At 34.3% G+C, this 19,042-nt stretch overlaps 2 protein-coding genes across 3 annotated transcripts; one reads left to right on the top strand and one right to left on the bottom strand.

Annotated features, from left to right (window-relative positions):
- The first annotated feature begins 631 nt into the window (after positions 1-631).
- On the top strand, positions 632-5,025 carry LOC105800050 (uncharacterized). 2 transcript variants are annotated; one of them, XM_012630934.2, is made up of 6 exons: positions 632-798; positions 1,292-1,428; positions 3,340-3,488; positions 3,953-4,039; positions 4,326-4,484; positions 4,722-5,025. In XM_012630934.2, the coding sequence occupies exons 2-6, from the start codon at positions 1,317-1,319 to the stop codon at positions 4,818-4,820; spliced, it is 606 nt and encodes a 201-aa protein (XP_012486388.1). In that variant the 5' UTR covers positions 632-798; positions 1,292-1,316; the 3' UTR covers positions 4,821-5,025. The 2 variants fall into 2 exon arrangements, with proteins under 2 accessions (XP_012486388.1, XP_012486387.1); XM_012630933.2 differs by having other exon boundaries at positions 713-875.
- On the bottom strand, positions 4,936-11,592 carry LOC105800049 (surfeit locus protein 1). Its single transcript, XM_012630932.2, has 7 exons — positions 11,309-11,592; positions 11,127-11,227; positions 9,208-9,446; positions 8,176-8,350; positions 7,804-8,087; positions 6,685-6,772; positions 4,936-5,503 (listed from the first exon to the last, which is right to left on the bottom strand). The coding sequence occupies exons 1-6, from the start codon at positions 11,481-11,483 to the stop codon at positions 6,703-6,705; spliced, it is 1,044 nt and encodes a 347-aa protein (XP_012486386.1). The 5' UTR covers positions 11,484-11,592; the 3' UTR covers positions 4,936-5,503; positions 6,685-6,702.
- Positions 11,593-19,042: the final 7,450 nt, after the last annotated feature.

Below are 19,042 nucleotides of genomic sequence, written 5' to 3'. Positions count from 1 at the left end.
AAGGGGAGAATGAAATTTGCAATTGCATGAACATGTAAACATGCATAAACCTTTGGTGGTTGTTGTACGGGTTAATATCATTTTAGCCCCTAAATTTGATTAAGTAATTCAAGTTGATATTTATTTACCTTTTGTTTTAATTTAGTTGATATTTGAATTCAAAAATTGTTAATTAAATTGGTTTTTTAGCTACTTAGTTGACACAGTTAACATGCATTATTCTTTTAAAAAATTAAATATATATTTTATTTTTCTAAAAGTATTTTTTATTTACGTGAATACAAATTTAAATGCACTTGAATTAATTCCAAAAGTGCAGTTTTAATGACTTTATAATTTTTATAATTTCAAATAATAATATATAATTCTTATTTTTAAGAACAATTTCTATGTATTTTAGAAATTTTAGATTTTTCCTTATATTTTATAGTTTTTAGACTTTATATATTATTTAAATTTTTATAAAATTTTAAAAATATAAATTATATTACATTTTTATTTTTTTTGTAATATTTCAAAATTTTAGATTTTTTAAAATAAAATTTTATAAAATATAAAAATAAATCAAGAAAAAGCTAATTCCCTAAGTTGAAGAAAATACATAGCGTAATTACAAAATTTGACCTTATTTTTGTAATTAATTTCGAAACTGTACCACTCTATCTAAACACACAATAAACTAGGTACCGCCACACAATCCTCTTCTTCCCACTAAAACCATAGCAGTCCAGAGTTGCAACGTTGCGAGCCTCATCGCCTTTCACTTAACCCCTCGCTGCTTACTAGTCTTCTATCTGGGTATTTTCCTTTCTTCCATATTTTCTCTTTTTCTTGATATGCAAGCAGAAAATTAACAGTACTTCCGTCTCTGAAAGGTTTGTTTTTTTTAATATTCATCAATGAAATCAGTTTCTGAAGTATAAAATATATTAAATATATTCATGACATTCAGGAAGACAATTATTTTTAAAAACTAGTCAACATTGTTTGAGATGGTGGGCATTTGCTATAATCTTTACAGCACTTAATAAGAAGGATAAACCAGTCCTGAAGCTTGTTAACTCTCTGATCAACATCCTATAGGTTGTAACCTGGAAACAGTTCCAACCAATTTTGGCACTTTAACAATGTTTTGTTAGTTTTTGAATTATATTATCAATCGATTACAAATAATTTTTGTTAGAAACTGCAAATGGAAAAGAGATGAGAGTTTATGTTTTGTAGCCTGAAAATGGGATTTACTTCCACTACCATACATGAACTGTTGTTCTTTTTTTATTCTTTTCCTCAGGAAAACAAAAAGAATTACTGTGGAGATGCCTTCTCTTCTGCATGTACATCCAAATAAGCCCATTTCTTTTCTGGGAATTTCGGCTTTTCCTTTATTGCAGCCTTCAACTAAATCAACTACTGCTTCTTTCATACGTGGTAAGTTCCTTTGCTTCCCCCCATATGTCACTAATTTCTATGCATGTTTTGCTTTGTGTAAGTTCTTCTGCTCAAATTCGAACAATGTTTTATTCTATTGCCAGCAGTAAATACTTTGTTGGACTGTTATAAATTGTTGATTTCAATTAATTGTTTGGGATTTGCCACAAAGCATCTAAAATTGTAGGTATTGATTAAGTTTGAGAGTGGTGAATTGCAGTCCTGTTAGTTAATGATATGCTAAATCATTTGTTTTGCTTAGAGAATCTCTTAGGCTTGATTTGGTATGGTGGAATGAAAATTTAAAATATGAAAAATTGGAGAAAAGTGAAAAAAGAGGGAAAAATATTTTTGCTCTTTCCATTAGTGTGCTTTGTAAGAAAAATTAAAAAGAAGAAGAAGAAAGAAACCGTAATTATTTTCCATCCATTACTTGTAGAGTTGAAAGAAAAACGAAAATTAAATTATTATATCATTACACCCTTTGCAAATTAAATAAAAGATTAAATTAAAAAATGATGGATAATCTTATAAATATGCACACTTTGCTCACATTTCTATTATTTTCTCCCAATTGTTTCAATTTGGAATAATTTGTTTTTCTACATTAAGATAGAAAATAATTGAAATTCTTATTTTCTTTCCTACCAAACATACTCAAAATGCATTTTTTTTTCAGTTTTCCATCTTCCTCATTTAATCCTTCCATTTTTTCACTCTCATAAGCACAAATACCTTTAGTCTTGGCTTGCTGAAAAGAAAAATGGAAGAGGAGGAAAACGCAAAGATAGAGAACATGTTTTTCCTTTCTATTGGTGTGATTGGTAGGAAAGATAGAAAAATTGAAAGAAAATGTTTATCTTTTGCTTGGTAGAGTTAAAATGAAGAAGGGAAAAAATTTATATAACTTTAGCATTGCAATTTACAGTTATACCATTAGTAAGTTAAGCTAACAAAGTAAATATGGGTTTGGTATGTAAGCTTAACATGATACCAAAGCCTTTGTTGTTCGTTTCGCAGTTATGTTTGTGTTTCTCCTGATGCCTTTATGTTTTATTGGTTTTTGTGGACCTAATATGCTACCCCAGATCAATTAGAACTTCTTTCTGGCCTCATCTTCAAGGTAGGCCTTGTTACCTATATTAATGATTTGATCTGGTACAATGTCTTTCAAACATATTTCATTTAACTCTTGAGTTGAAGCTTACAGGAGAGTGTTAATTTTGATAAATAACTCAAAACTTGTCTGGAAGGGAAATATTTATGGCAACATTAACATGGCTATTAGTAGTTTTGGCTAATTTAATGCTTGTTACCGGTTGATGGATATATGCTAAAAAGTCAACTGTTATTCCTGAAACTGTGAGACACCAATACTGAAGCATTTGTTCTCCCATTATGTTTACTGTGCATGTCCCAGATTGATCCTTCTTTATGTCTTTCTTTTTAATTCCCTATGTAAAGTTAATGGATTTATGTTATTGAGAAGCCGTATTCATGAGTTAAACTTTGCAATAGATATACATGTGCATATATGTATGCATATATGCATGTATATGATTAAAATAAAGTTTGTGCCTATGTGTCTACCTGAACTTATTTGACACAAGCAATATATGGTTTTTTCTTGGCCAGTTCTTTGATGACTTGAAAAAGACTTAGCTTTACATGGTTCATAATTTGTTCTTCTTTCTATTTTTCTTTTCTATATGAAACATTAGTTAAAAAAATAGGGAAGCATTTTTCTGGTGATCACTTTTGAGGACGATAAGAAGTTCCCGTTATCTTCTGGACTCCTTTTTCATGTTAATGGAAGGGCTTGATATAAATTAAATTTATTTCCTTGGTATAAATAACGAACACCTTATAATGCTTTATTTGATTGTGGTTCTTTCCACCCAAATTGCTTAGGTACTGCATACCCTCAGATCTTGCATAGAAAAGAAGCTTCTCTCTTTCTGCAAAATGAGTTGAACAACACAAGGTCAAAGAAACTGGTCTCCTTTGCTCCCAGGTGTAGCGGGTCCACAAACTCCAGTGACAGTAAAGATCAAACTAAGGCATGAACTTCATACTGCTGATAAATGAGCTCTCTCTCTCTCTCTCTATATATATATATCTTTTTTCTGTATTATGCATGTATAATTTATCTCTAGCTTCTTTCTCAAGCAAAGAGAAAAGGTTTTTATAATATGCATATAGATTAGAAACATAAATTGTATCATCTAATTTTAGATCTACAAATGCCGGACAAAATGCTGGTAGATAAAAGAAATTGTATTGGATCTGGTTAGTTGAAACAATTAACCCTTAGTTAAAAGAGGGAAGAAGCTCTCCGAATAATAGTGAAAAAATTTGAAACACCTGATGACCTAATTTAAAGAGGAGGAATCCTCACTCTCCTTAGCATACATATTCCTGTAGAATCTAATTTGCAGTTCTGTAAGTACCTGCTCAACTTTCATCATGAGTTGATCGTGTTGACTTGGAATACTGAAATCATATCTTGCTTGTTCTTGGGCAGACACCTTTTGGATACACAAGGAAGGATGTTCTATTGATTGGCCTTGGAGTCACTGTTGCCGGAGTTGGGTTGAAAAGTGGATTGGAGGTATCTAGGTTCACTTGTGATTTTTTTTTTTTGCTCTCTGCTTATGCCCTTTTGCCTTTACATGCATGCTTGTTTTTATTCTTGGAATAGCATTAATCCAATACCTTTGTGATGGGCTATATTGAATAATTCATTAAAGGACAGCCATACTTGTGTGTGTTCCAGTTCCACAACAAAACTAGACATTTGCTGTTTTTGCATTCTCTTTTAACCATGCATCAAGATGGTTTATTGAGCAATTTCTTTCTGTAAGATTCACCATGGCCACGTGACGATGGTTTTGCAGTTTGTGGGAGTTGATCCTTTACAAGCAGGAAATGTAGTTCAATTGGTAATGGTTTTGGGCCTCACAGTGGGATGGATTTCGACGTACATCTTTAGAGTCTCAAACAAGGAAATGACGTACGCTCAACAATTACGTGACTATGAAGTCAAAGTCATGGAGGTTTTTGTTTCTATACTTTTCTCTTTTCAACTATTTGGTATTATCTTCCAAATTGGTGCTCTACTGGTTAGGGTTTGTCAATATCTGTGGCTAACCTATAAGATAGTTGAGGTTGTCGGAAGACGATGAAAAAAGAAAAAAAAAAAAAAAGATGATAGGCATCACTTTCTGGTTGAATATCGATCAGCAAGCAATGCATGTAACAAAGTTGAACGAACTTTTCTTTGTTTTTTACAGAAACGGCTAGAAGGTTTGACAGAAGCAGAGCTGGAGGCATTGCTTGAACAAGTTGAAGAAGAGAAGCAACGGCAAGCAAGTGGGGAGCAGGTTAATTGAAGCTCTTTACATTTTAATATCCATTATTGAATTTTGACAGGTTGGATAATATGTATAGTTGTATATTGCCATGCAATGATGTTCCTTCTATAGCCACTGTAAATGTAACCATGTATGACTAATGTCAGAGTCATATACCCTTACAATGTAATTGAATTTAGAATAAGGACGGATGGATGAATGGATATACATATCTTTGCATTCAGTCTGGTAATCAACTAAAATGAAAAAGAAACAAAAGCCAAAAATAATCTACAGCTTAATGAATATACGTATGGGATCCACTAAGTTCCCCATTTATGTTATAAACAACACATTCTCAATGGTAGAGAATCCTAACTAAAAACAGTAGTTGAAAACCCGTAAGTTCCATCCCGTCACAAATCAATCATCCCTCTTCCTTTTATTTTTTCCCTTTCATTTTTCTTTGTTTACTAGACTTGAAAAATATCAAACTTAAAGTGCACAACAAGGGTTTTCCCCCCTTCTTTTAAATTTAAAACCAAAACAATATGTAGCAAAACTCATCTGTTTCTTTCCATAGATCAAAAGCCTGGTGGTGCAATTGGAATAGCCTTTTCAGCTGCAACTCCGCCCGTTTCATTAAGTGTTCTGGTCAGCAATCAGCAGTGTCTCTCAAAGATTCCATGCTTGTTTGCTTGTCCAAGGTCTTCAATGCAAACCTAGTTACAAAATGAAAAGATGCAATTTATTCTTTAAAGAGAGGAAAAAGAAAAAGTACAAACAGAAGATTTAATTCATATTTTTACTTAAATCATCTACCAATCAGCAGTTCATCCTATTAAATAAGTTGGAAAACAGAAAAATGTAGTTATATGAAACAAAGTTCACTATCATTCTTCACCTGCAAAACATAACACCAATCTAATTTTCCTTAAGCTTATAATATTATAATTCTTTTCTCTAATTTGAACATGACAATGCGATTACTGTCGTTATTGCAAATAAAGCTTATTATACCTTAAATGTCTAATGTAGGTATACTAAAATGTGATTATTGGTATTATTAGGTTTACATGCACTTTTGGTGCTTTTATGTTTAGATATAATTTAGCACACCAATATTTTTAAAGTTGAATTTCTTCAGATGTTATTAATTACTAATCAGTAGAGAATTCAGAACATGCATAATGGCATAGTATTTAAAATTAACTCCTCGAGAAGGAATAATGAGTGTTTGAACAGAGATTATAATATAAGAAGGCTCACTGTCCGAAATTGCACTTTTGGAAAATTATTAACATACACAAGGCAGTGGCAAAACGAGCTAAATATTAAGAAGATCCACAAAAAGATTTTTAAAAAATGTGTGTCATGGTTCTACAAATGGAGCAACAATGAAGAAATGTACAATCCAACAAATATATTTTCTCATTCTAATAATAAGACTTGAGGCCAATGAGTTCTTCATGTTATTTTTGAACTGATAAAGGATGACAAAGAAAAAGTATAATACCATAACAATAATAGGCTGCCAGAAGAAAACATAATCCAACAAATAATTTCCAAAATGAAGCAACAAATAGTACCATCAAATCAGGGTAAAGAGACTAAAAACAGTGCCACGCATTAGACATTTCATTTTGCTTGAAGTAAATGTATCCGACATGGGCAAGGGGATATAACTTCCCAAGACTCTCCAAACACATGAAAAACTTGGAGAACATTGAACATACCCATTTCGAACATGTACTAATATCCAATGCTTATACCCGAGTCCAGGTAACATAGGTGCCACCAAATAAACAATTTCTTTTTGCAATATGTACTTAGGGTTAAGAATATGTTACAATCAATATGCTTGAATGCACGTCAGAACAAGAATCATAGGAATGAATTATACCTTTTAGAGTAATGCTTGCTATCTCCTACTGTTTTTTGGCTTGAGCCTCTTGAAAGCCATAAATGTAACAGCAGCAGACAAAGAGTACCTGCAGAAAAATGAAATAGATACCAGGTAAGAGGTATGATAGGAGTTAAAACAATTAGCTCTGAAGTTGAGACATATCTGTTGTATTGTTGTCTTTTCACTAACAATCTGCTAAGGTGACACCATGATCTAATTCAGAAAATGCCAGAAATAGCAAGAATGTTCTCAAAATAAAAGGTGTAGCAACAGAGGCAAACAGAAATCTAATTATTATTAACACATGCATGGTTCCTTATCACAATCCATCTTGCATCCCTAAACATGACTCATTATGTCCCATCTTAAGACATTTTATTGAAGAGAACTTTACTTTTGCTAAAGTTACAGATTTCTGCTATGCAGAATCTTGACCACAAAAGATTTTATTATATACAATCAGTTAAGCTTTGATTAAGTTTTTCTAATTTCAAAGGAAAAAATTTTGAAAATCCATGAGGCATAACACTGATTCTCAACCCTAATGCAACTAACCTATGCTCATTTCTACAAGATTTTTATCTGCCAAGTTATTCAAGAAAATAATTCTGACACTTCCCTGAGATATTCAGATCCTACTCAGATAACATTTTTTTTTTCTTTCATAGAATTTTTTAAGACTACTTAGCCATCCAAAATGCAGAATTTTGTCTTGCACTATATTGTTTTTCTATAATATCAGGCTCAGCTGAAAGGTACCAGACACAGTGTTACAAAATAAAAAATAAAAAGCTTGCAGTCATTCAAGACAGAACTTGGATGTAACGAAACAGCTAAAAATACCCCATCATGATAACCATACCAAGATGTAGAATTTTAGAAGAGAGTAAAAATTTATCAAATTATGTGCTCACAAATAGAATAAAATTTACAAATTTGCAGCAACTTCATACTACTATTTCACCTCAGGATGCTTCCCTAACAAAACAACCCCAAAATAACCCTGGAAGAAGAGGGGGAGCATGCACAATAATATAAAATATCCTCAAATATCTTTAACAAATGAACCATATCTGCACAGACAAAATATTTTGGATCACAAAATATGACTCATACCATGTCAATGTATAATTTAGATGATCTTGAGGCATTACTGAACTGCGAATCAAGGCATTGATATCCTTTGGAACAGGGTAAGGGTTGCTTGGATTAACATTTTCATTGATGTCTTCAATTAAAAGAGTATCCTTTGGAAGCCCACAAGCAACAGCAATTGCAGGAACATCAACATAAAACCACTGTCCCGAATTTGGATCATTTGGTGGGACAAATACACTTGGCTTCTCACTCCCCCGGACAACTCCAATAACTTCCACATAAGTAATAGCAGGGGCTTGAGCCTGTAAGTTCCAAAAAGTTTTAGACCTTTTCTCCTAAAATATATGTCATTGGCATCAGCAAAGGATTTAAGGGATGACAAGAGAAAACCTCAACAGCTTTTTGCTTCTTAGATCGAAACAGTCCCCACCAGCTTCGTTCATTCTGTTGGACAGGAACAACATCCGTACTTGAAGATTTCTCTCCATCTTGTGAAACTTCAAAAGATTTGTCTCTCCAGCTGCGTGGGACCCATCCTCTATTTACAAGAACTGGAGACTGCACACTGAAAAGTATATTCAAATTAGTTGAATGGAAACATACCAAGCAACCCCATGCACCAAAAAGGAACATTAAGTCCTGCAATAAATAACAATTAACCTTCTAAGGTGACTGCAAAGGGAAATTACCACATATCACAAAGGTAGGCTAGAATCTTAAAGACTTTCTCATTCCAACTTGCAGCTTAGCTCACTATTTTGTGACAAAAGCCTAGAGCGAAGCAGCCAAAACCAACACTTCATAGACTTCACCTTTTTTTCCCTTTTTTTCCTTTTTTTTGGGGGGGGGTGTTTGAGAGTGTGGTGAGTAAAATGACAAAAACTAGAAGAACCTAAATCCCTTAAAACCCACTAGTGAAACTGAAAAGCTTGACCAGAGGCAATAGCTTTAGTTGAGAGGTTCAGCCATAAATACTTGAAATAATCTTAATGAATAAAGCAACATCCGAAGTACCATTATGTGATTCTTCAGGACATACTTACCACACAAAAATTTGGAAGCTTCAAAAGTTCAGATTACATGTTTTACCTAGAGTCAAATGTTTGGAAACACATTTTCTTTGGAAACAAGAGGGAGGGGATGAACTTTGGGGCTAAAGACCACTACCAAAATTAGCAAATGGTAGTAATAGGTTGGCCAAAGAAAGTCCTTGCTACCATACCATCTCCATTCTTATGCATGCCCTACTCCCTCCAAAGTCCAAACTCCCATAACTATGCTTAAACATGAGAAGGGATGAAGAGGTAGAGGAAACTAATACTAAGATGTATAGGAAATAGGATATAACTGGAAAAATAAAAAAAATGAAGAGAAATTTGATATAGAACATTTGATATAGAACAAAAAAGTAACTTTAATTACCTATCAGCATCGCCAGGGATGGGCATTAGGGGTGTAATGACATAGTAGCCATTTTCAGTCACTCCAGAAATGCTTCTAGAGCGAGGCCCAATGTAGATTGATCTTTCATAATAAAAAACTCCTTTGCACACGACTCGCCTAAACTCTAAAGTGTCCAATGTTTCACTTGAAGGAGGCATGTCATTTAGTTTCAAAGGTTCCATTTGCAACCTCTTCTGTCTGTGATCCAGCATCTCTATCTGTATTAAGCAAAATGAACAAAATGTAAGAATGCACTTCTGAAAAAAAAAATGGAAAAAGAAATTCCTGAAGGATACAAGCAAGGGAATAGATGGGAACAACACATGTAGCAAGTTCAATGCGCATGTTTCTAAAAAGCAGACACATTGTTATAGTTAGGAACAAGTTAAGGAAAAGGCTTTCTATTTACTCTTGCAACGATGCATAAACCTGAAAGAACAGGGCTTAAGTGCCATGGTCCATTGAAAATGACAGGTTACTATGCTTACAAAGTATATGGTATATGATAAAGCAGATTAGTGAAATAATAGATGTATGCCAAATTATATATCATTCATTTGTGCATTAATTTTCTCAGACTATTTTATTCATTCAAATGGTTTATCTATAGTTTGAACTTTTGATGCAGGAGCTTCTTATTTCATTTATAATATTTTATTATTTCAGTTTTATTTATTGCGTATTAGATATTTTATGGATGGCTAGGATTATCAAGTATCTTTAGGGTTTAAATATAAGGCTAGAATAAAACCTTTTTTGCAAGAAAGCCTGGTAACTTTACTTGCAAGAAAGAAAGCCTATATAAATAAGTTGTAGGCTTTATAGCCATTATTATTAGGGTTATTATTAGGTACACCACCAATGGAAAGAAAAAATTCCACAAGCAGGGTTAAGATGATTACATATGTCCATTACTTTAGATTTCATCTAACCCTGCTTATGGACTTTTTTTTCCACTGGCAGTGCACCAAATAATAATCCTTATTATTATTTTCCTTGAATTAAAATAAACAAACTAGAGGTTTCTTTTTAAATCTATATTTTCTAGAGTTCCATCTTCTTTCTAACTTGATTTACAGCCCTAATTCTTTAACTGCTGCTGTTTTCTCCCCTAAACCACATCAACTTTGAAATTATTTAACACCATAAGAAAAAGATACAAGTCTTAATCTACCAAATTTCAAGTATAAATGTAATTTAGAGCATCTCTAGCAGCATATTTCCAAAAAAAAAAGAAGGAAAACACCACTATGGAGCACTATTGCCTCATTCTTGACTATGATAGCTGGACTTGAGGTGAGTGTCAGATGCAAAAATGTATCTGAAACAAATAGAAGTTTTTCCATATACTTATAGAATGAACCCCATACGACCATACCCATGTCCAAATATGTGTCAAACAAGAAGTTGGACATAGGAACTTGAAAAAGTCTAGGTAATGTTGGTACCTGATTTGCATAAAACCTAAAATCATACCATAGGCCAACACCAAGACATCTTCTCCTATTAGAACACACCTCTAAATTTAATTCTACTCGGCCAACTTATTCAATTAAATAGTGAAATGATAATCAATCTTTTCTAATTAAGAACCCTGCTTGAAAATCCCTTTTTCTCACTAGAAATCAGAACCATTATCATTGCAATTTCAAATAGATAAATGAAAATCACTAACAACAAGAATATTATATTTGATCTACTTCTACAACGATTCAAATTCACTGGAACAACAGCAAATGTTAAATTTTCTTTTACTTGGAAGGAGAGAAAGACCCAAGCATAATACTTGAAGAAAAGGGCAATGAACAATGATAGAGATCGAATAAGAAAACACTAATGCATAGTTTTTAGAGAGTAACAGAAAAAGCAAGAGGAGGAAAGGAAAAGAAATAGATGACCTTGTCTAGCCTTCTGAAAATCTGCCAAGTTCCAAGGCCGAAAGTGATAGCTCCAGGAAGGAAAAGAAACCATCTTGACCATTTTGATCGTTTCTCTTTATCTGCCAAACATAAAAAAATGAAGATGGAAAATATTCTCTAAAAATCCCTAGAAGAAGAGAAAACCTGATAAGATAGAATACCATGAAGAGATTGGGATGAAGCAACAGCAGCAGCGGTGGAGAAGGAAGAAGATGGTACCCAATGCTTTGGCGGGGGGAGGGATTGGTTGGGAAGGGAATACAAGGCCCCAGTGGGGCGGAGTCTCGTTAGGGCTTTGGAAAGGATACCCATATTTGCTCTTACATTTGATGCCATTGCCAGCAGCTACAGGCAACAGCCTATTGCCCCTTTGTTTTGTTTTTGAGCCTTGGAGTGACAACGAGGGAAGACCGATGGTCACTGTTACAAGGGTTTTTGGGCTTTCAGCTTCTGTTTACTTGCTGAAGTAACGTAAATTTATTTGGTCCATAAAATAACAAATAGAAAAAAGAAATTATCGCATTAGGGAAAATTGTGTTTTTTAATTATTATATTTGATTCAGTTAATTTGAATTTTTATTAAAAATTAATAAGTTTAACCAATTTAGGAGCAAAATTGAATAAATCGAATAAAAATTTTTGGTATGATTTTTCGGTTTTATATTTTTTAGTTGCATTTATTTTAATTAAATTACTTATATTTTTTTGAACTTTCTTCAAATAATTGTCTTCTTTTATTAATTTAGTATATCATATTATTTTAATTTTATTTTAAATTCATTATAAAATATTAAAAATTAAATCAAACAATTTTAATAAACTCGAAAAATATTTATTTTCTTACCCAACCGACAATCTAACATACAGTAAATGATAAAATTAAATTGAATATCATAAAAAATAAATTATCAATTTGAGTTTTAAGAATATAAAGTTTTAATAAGTATTTGAGTTTAAGATTTAAATTTTAGTTTGAGTGTGTGAATAGGTTGTGATTTAATCAAGTATGTTCGGTTTAAAATGTCAAAATAAAAATGACCGAATAAATCAATTAAAACAAAATTGAATGAACCGAAAAATTTAATTTTTTATTCGGTTCACTTTGATTTAGAATTTTTTCACACCTAATCACCTTTTAATGGATAATGTTTCTTGGAATAAGAAAAGAGTTATTTTGTAAATTTATTTTATTTTACTTTTAATATTATTTGTACTCTTTCTAATTTTTGCTTTTAATTTTTCAGATTTCTATGTAATTATACGAAATTGAAAAGAAAATTTGTATCCTCAAATTTTGTCGAGAATATCATATGCACTAGCAAAAGTAAGACTTTTAGATAAAAATGGATAATTTATTTTTAAGTTACTAATTAATGAAAAATAAACTTTTATTTCTTTCAACTTTAAAGTTTTTGTTCTCATGAACTCCACAAATATTTAGATTTAAGCAATATATAATGTCTTTGGATGAGTGTTGGATGTAGTGAAATGGGATATTTTGCCTTACAATTACATTAATTAATTTTACCATCATCATTGTTTTTATTTTTATCGGAAATTAACACACCGCTCATCCAAAAACATTCTTGATTTTTTTTGGGACGTATGACCTTTGAACCTATATACGTTGTTCTTCGGGGCATAGCAACCAAGAATTGACTACCTAACAACTAAAATAATGTGATGGCAAAGAAAAATACAACCTTGTTATACAGATTGGTAACATTTTCGTTTAGTTTGTTTTAATATAAAAGTTTTTATAGAAAATACTATAAGTATTTTTCGATATTTATTTCAGTAAAATAAGATGATTAACATAAAAGTTTTTCCGTCAACATAAAATTACCCATTTATTCTTGTAGAATGTCTTACCAAAATTTTTTTCAGAAGACATTTTTCAAAATGATAAGTTTCTATGTATTGTAACACTCTCATATTCGACCCAAAAATCGGGTCAAAATACCGAGATGTTACATTCTCTACTATATTCTTCACTTATCAAATATTTTCTTATAAACTTTCATAACTTTTCAATTTAGGCCCTTTTGTCATAAAAGTTCAATATTCACTAATTAATCATATTAAATTTTTTTCTTGTTACACTTTAATCATATAATTTATTTTAATATATTGTTTCACATCTCAAATTTCTATGTATTTCACTTCTATTATGTTATCCACATATTTTCTCAAGTTTAACAATTTAGCTCTTGTCTTTATAAAATTTCATATTTTTCACAATTTTACTTTTACAATACTTTATGCATATTCAACATCTTATAACACATTCATTCAACTTTTATCATAATTTCGTCATTCACATATTAAATTGTTTCACACTTAAATTTTTGTACAATTTTCAATTTAGTCCCTATTTTCATGTAATTTATTTTTCGCCATATAAGCACTCTACTCAAATAATTCATTATAATATCTTATTTCACATAACAAATTTTCATGCATGTCATTTCTCTTGTTTCAATTATAAATTTCACAAAGTTTACAATGTAATCATTAACATCACTTTGTAATCAATTCAACGCTTCATTTAAACTATTTATCATAAATCTCAAATGTATGTTTGTTTCATTGAAAACAACTTTTATAAAATATTTTCAGCAAGTCTATCAAACAGCAGAAAATATTTTACACAAATTCATCCAAACATCAGAAAATATTAGTTTTTCTAAAAAAATAAGTAATTTTTCAGAAATCATTTTTCGGAAGTAATTTTCAGTGAAACAAACGGAACCTAAAAAACATGGCTTGCTCTATCTTTTCCATTCCTCATCTTCCATTTCTTTGTGAAACAAAAATCAAAATTAGTGACAATCAAGAAGTCTATGAGCTCATGTTACCTGAAATGAAATACTTTTCTAAGTGGAAGAAGGGAAAGCACACTATAGCATATACAAAAGTGAATGCTCCAGATGATGACACTGAAAAAAAAGGTGAGTTAACACTAACCACTGTCCCCATTGCAACTGGCTCAACATCTGCCATAGTGTCAAGTGATGACTAGGCTAAACTATTAGAACAATTAGACGATGAGCTAGTTTGCCTAGACAAAAGCCTTCAATATCATGCGCAGCAGCTAAAGATCCGTCAACGATAGCGAACTTATGCTCAACACTACAAGTTGGTTCTTCTTGTTCGAACTTTTTGAATTTTCCGAGCAAATAAGGGGAGATAAAATTATGTTCGAGGGAGCATGTAGGGATGTCTGATCTGAATACGAAGTGCTACATTAATCGTCAAAGTGATATGACCAATAAATCATACAATCAATTCACATAAAATTTGAATTCTAAATACTCGTACCATTGTAAACAAAATCAGAACTTAAACAAACCTTAAAAATAATTAGAGCTTAACATACTTAAATAATTAATTCAATAACTCAACCAAAAATTAAGTAATTTTGGCCCAAAAAATAATCAAAACATTAAAGTCAAACTATCAACATCTTTATTGGTCCTAAGTATGTCTTAATAAAATTATAAACGAAAAGATGTCTTTACGAAAATTAAAGATATGCGAAAAATTTGAGATGAGCTACTGCTAACAATTCCTCCTTGCTTTGCATTTAACTTGTGCATGGAACAAACATCCTAAATGCTGAGTTTAAACAAACTTAATGGTGATTTAGTGTCACGGGGCTAGAGTTTTCTCTTGCGATCCGTGCGGCCTTAGGCGATCCGTTTGTCCAAACTCGCCTAAGTCAGCCTTAACTCAAGTGAGGATTCTCAAAGAACTCCTCCAAGGCACCAATTGAAGAGCGGAAGTGATTTATGCCAAAAGAATAACAACAAAGAACAACAGAAAGAACGCTCGCAAAGTGTTTGAGTAAATGCTCTTTATTCTCTTATTCACAAAGAATAATGAAACAATTCAGGAGTGAGTACAACTGAGGGGGAGGCACTCTATTTATAGTTGAGCTCCCCCAAATCCGACGGTCAAGATACATTTACATCAACGGGCAAGATTAACCATATCCCTTTATTTTAGGGATTTACAATATAAGCCTTATCAAATCAATCTAATCTTTACAAGATAAGATTCCCTCTATCTTCTAAGATTGTCCTAAGTTGCCATCTCATCATTATTGGGCCAACTAGGCTTCAATCTGACAGGCTTCTCCAATCTCTCTTCGAATCAGGCTAGCTCCCGTGGGCCAAATGATCCCCATCTCAGCAATAGACCTCCATTGGATACATTTGGTGCGATGGTCATGGGCTTTGAACTGCGGCCCGTGACATTCTCCCCCACCCAGTCTCGCAACGTCCTCGTTACGACTTCCGAATGGCACTGACTTGATTTGCCTCGGTCTCGTCTTGACGCCTTAGCCTTTCTCTTCCTTCGGGACTTTTGCCTCAGCTTCCGTCGCTTCTTAACTCGAACCGTCCTACTCGTTCGTACATCTCGATGACAAGAAGCTATGTCGCTCTCTTGTCCACATTCTAACTCTACTCGAACAGAATCCTCTTGATTCATCACACTTGGCTTCGCTTTGCCCACAGTCTTTCAGCCTATTTGCTCAAGAACTTCGAAATGGCCCCTACGTTCTTGCTAAGTCAACAAGTTAGAATGTAAAACACTATCACAGTGTTCAGAATGTACCTTCGTATTTACTCTGGTCAACTATCCCATATGCATCACTTCTTTTTCCTTGAAGTCCGATGCACCACCCACCTCTCTCATAGGTGAAAGCTTTGTCGATGACTTGGCCAACTCCGACGCTTCACTTAACTCGAGCCTAATTTGTCCCAGCTTCACAGTTTTCATCGCAACTATTTCCTCTAAGTCCGATGATAAACTCACCTCTTCTTTGGGTGGAAGCCCCTTTGAAGACTCACCAAGCTCAGACGTTGCCTTTCTATGGACTTCAGCTAGCTTTGGACAGTTTTGCAACTCATGCGGACCACGGCACGAGAAGCACTTTACTCGCTTCTTTTTGCTCCTCTTTGCCCTTTTGGCTTCGGCTTTTCCCTTGCTCGAACCAAGCTTCTTGGGCTCCTTGTCTGCTCCATCATTTCCCTCGATGACAGACTTACTCAGACACTTCCGCAATCTATGCGGACCATGACACAAGAATCACTCCACTGGCTTCTTCTCGCTTTTGGCCTCCTTAGCTTCGACACCCCTTGCACTCGAACCAAGTACCAAGGCCTTACACACCGGCTTCTCCTTAAGTGCGGATTTCTTTGGACATTTCTTCAATATGTGTGGACCGTCGCAGAGAAAGTATTTCAGCTTGTCCCTTTTTCTCTTAGGTTTCTTCTTCCCAACTCGTGGTTTCCCATTACCACCATTGTCGCCGTTGCCATTGCCATCAACAATATCTTCATTGTGATCTATTTCACATACGCCCCTTTCCTCAGACTTGGAAAACCTAAGCTTGTCTTTCCCTAGACCAAGCTTGACTACAGACTCAACTACCGTCATGGCTTCCGACAGCTTTTGGACACCTCTTTGTTCCACCTCCTGTCTGACCTACGGCTTTAATCCATTTTGAAAAGCAAGCAATACTTCTCCCTCGGTCACATCTGAAACTTGGAGCACGAGTTCCTTGAACTCTCGAACATACTCCCCCCACTGTACCCCGTTGTGTTATCCCTTACAACTTTGCCCAAGCTTCTTCCTCGGCAAACTCTGGGTAAAACAGTCCATTCAACTCGTATTGGAACTCTTGCTACGTCCCAATCTCACCTTGCCTTTTATCTGTGGTCCTACCTCGCCACCATAAAAGCGCAATGTCAGTAAGAAACATTGAAGCAGTGTTTACCTTAACCGCATCATCCATGATGCCTTTGGCACGGAAGTAGTTTTCCATCATCCACAAGAAATTGTCCACATCGCATGTAGAGCTTGTCCACACAAACTCTTTTGGCTTTGGGACATCCTCGTTACTGAGTGTTGCATTTGTCACTTCTTTCCCCACGGTTGCTCGACACAAGGCCAGCTCTCCCTCGAGCTCTTCTATTCTTGTGCTCAAAGCCCTCGTCGTGGCCATTGTTTCCTCCTTCAAAGCCATCATCATGGCCTCGAGAGCATCGTTTCTCTCCGTCAGCTTCTTCCTTTGGGAATCTAGCAACTCTCGCACGTTATCCCTTTGGGAAGTGAGGCACGTGGTCACAAAGTCCCTGGACTGCTCCCTCAAGTCTTTAATGTTTTCCCCAAGCGCATTGCCCGACTCTTTTGCGTCCTCCATGGACTCTTCAAGTTTACCCACACGTTCCTCAACAGCCGACAACATCTCCCTCAAAGACTTTCTCGCCCACCTTTGTTCGAACTCTTCTCTCGACATCCCAACGGTGCCTTTGAACCAACAGCTCGGATAACTTACTTGGTTCAAACCTTAGCTCGGATACCACTTGTCACGGGGCTAGAGTTTTCTCTTGCGATCTGTGCGGCCTTAGGCGATCCGTTCGTCCAAACTCACCTAAGTCAGCCTTAACTCAAGTGAGGATTCTCAAAGAACTCCACCAAGGCACCAATTGAAGAGCGGAAGCGATTTATGCCAAAAGAAGAACAACAAAGAACAACAGAAAGAACGCTCGTAAAGTGTTTGAGTAAATGTTCTTTATTCTCTTATTCACAAAGAATAATGAAACAATTCAGAAGTGAGTACAACTGAGGGGGAGGCTCTCTATTTATAGTTGAGCTCCCTAAAATCCGAAGGTCAAGATACATTTACATCGACGGACGAGATTAACCATATCCCTTTATTTTATGGATTTACAAGATAAGCCTTATCAAATCTAATCTAATCTTTACAAGATAAGATTCCCTCTATCTTCTAAGATTATCCTAAGTTGCCATCTCATCATTATCGGGCCAACCAGGCTTCAATCTGACAGGCTTCTCCAGTCTCTCTTCGAATCGGGCTAGCTCTCGTGGGCCAAATGATCCCCATTTGAACAATAGACCTCCGTTGGATGCATTTGGTGCAATGGTCACGGGCTTTGAACTGCGGCCCGTGACACTAGTACGTGCTAACAACTACTATAAACATATAATCAGTTAATAAACATGCTAATACATAAAAATAAATATAAAAACAACAAGTATAATTTTTTATCTGACATTTATCTATAGGCATTTTTAGTCATTCACATTAAACAATTTCATGATTATTTACTGTCCAAGAAAAATTATAAAAAAAGACGTTCGGACACATGGGTACCTAATCATACACCATACAATCAATGTAAGAACAAGTTCCAACTTGGCCAATCATAACATCAACTATGTGAAGCATAACAATAATAATACTCTCGGATGTTTAAGGTAGTTCACACAATCACAATAAAAACAAATGAGATATCCCTATATTTATGCATGTCAACTACGTATGAAAGATTCCAACACACTTTAACAAGCAATTATGCCTTACCCTAAGCAAAATGAACCGCCCTCCATTACCCTTATCTCTACCTTGTTTGATCTTAGTATTCAGCAGAACCAATGCACCAGTGTTCGCATTGTCGGCACTAGCAGCTGAAGCTAAGTTGAGACTTCGTTCCAAGGTAGTTGTTGCAAAGGGATGGTAGCAAGTGATGATGGAGTTCGACTGTGAAGAGCTAGTCAAATCCATCAAGAAAAAAACGAGCTGCCTATGGGAAATTTCGAGCATTCTTGATGACATAAAAGGAGCTGAGTAGGGTTTAAGGGCGTATCTTTTGCTTGATTTAGACGTGGTTACAACAGAGTTGCGGACTAGGTTGTAAAAAAAACTCGACAGGGTTCATGCTTGCAACTTTGGCCCTTGCACCCCTAGAAGAGCTGTGTGCTTTGCTGAAATCTGCTTGCTTCTGTTGTTATGGAGCATCTCTAACCAAAAAAGAAAACCCACTAAATTTCATTTTGACAAACAAACACGTTGTAAATTTACT

This window comes from Gossypium raimondii, chromosome 9, assembly GCF_025698545.1.
Source record: "Gossypium raimondii isolate GPD5lz chromosome 9, ASM2569854v1, whole genome shotgun sequence".
In the NCBI taxonomy this organism is placed as follows: domain Eukaryota; kingdom Viridiplantae; phylum Streptophyta; class Magnoliopsida; order Malvales; family Malvaceae; genus Gossypium; species Gossypium raimondii.
The sequence above is the reverse complement of the archived record's forward strand: the minus strand, read 5'-3'. Positions and strand labels throughout refer to the sequence as shown.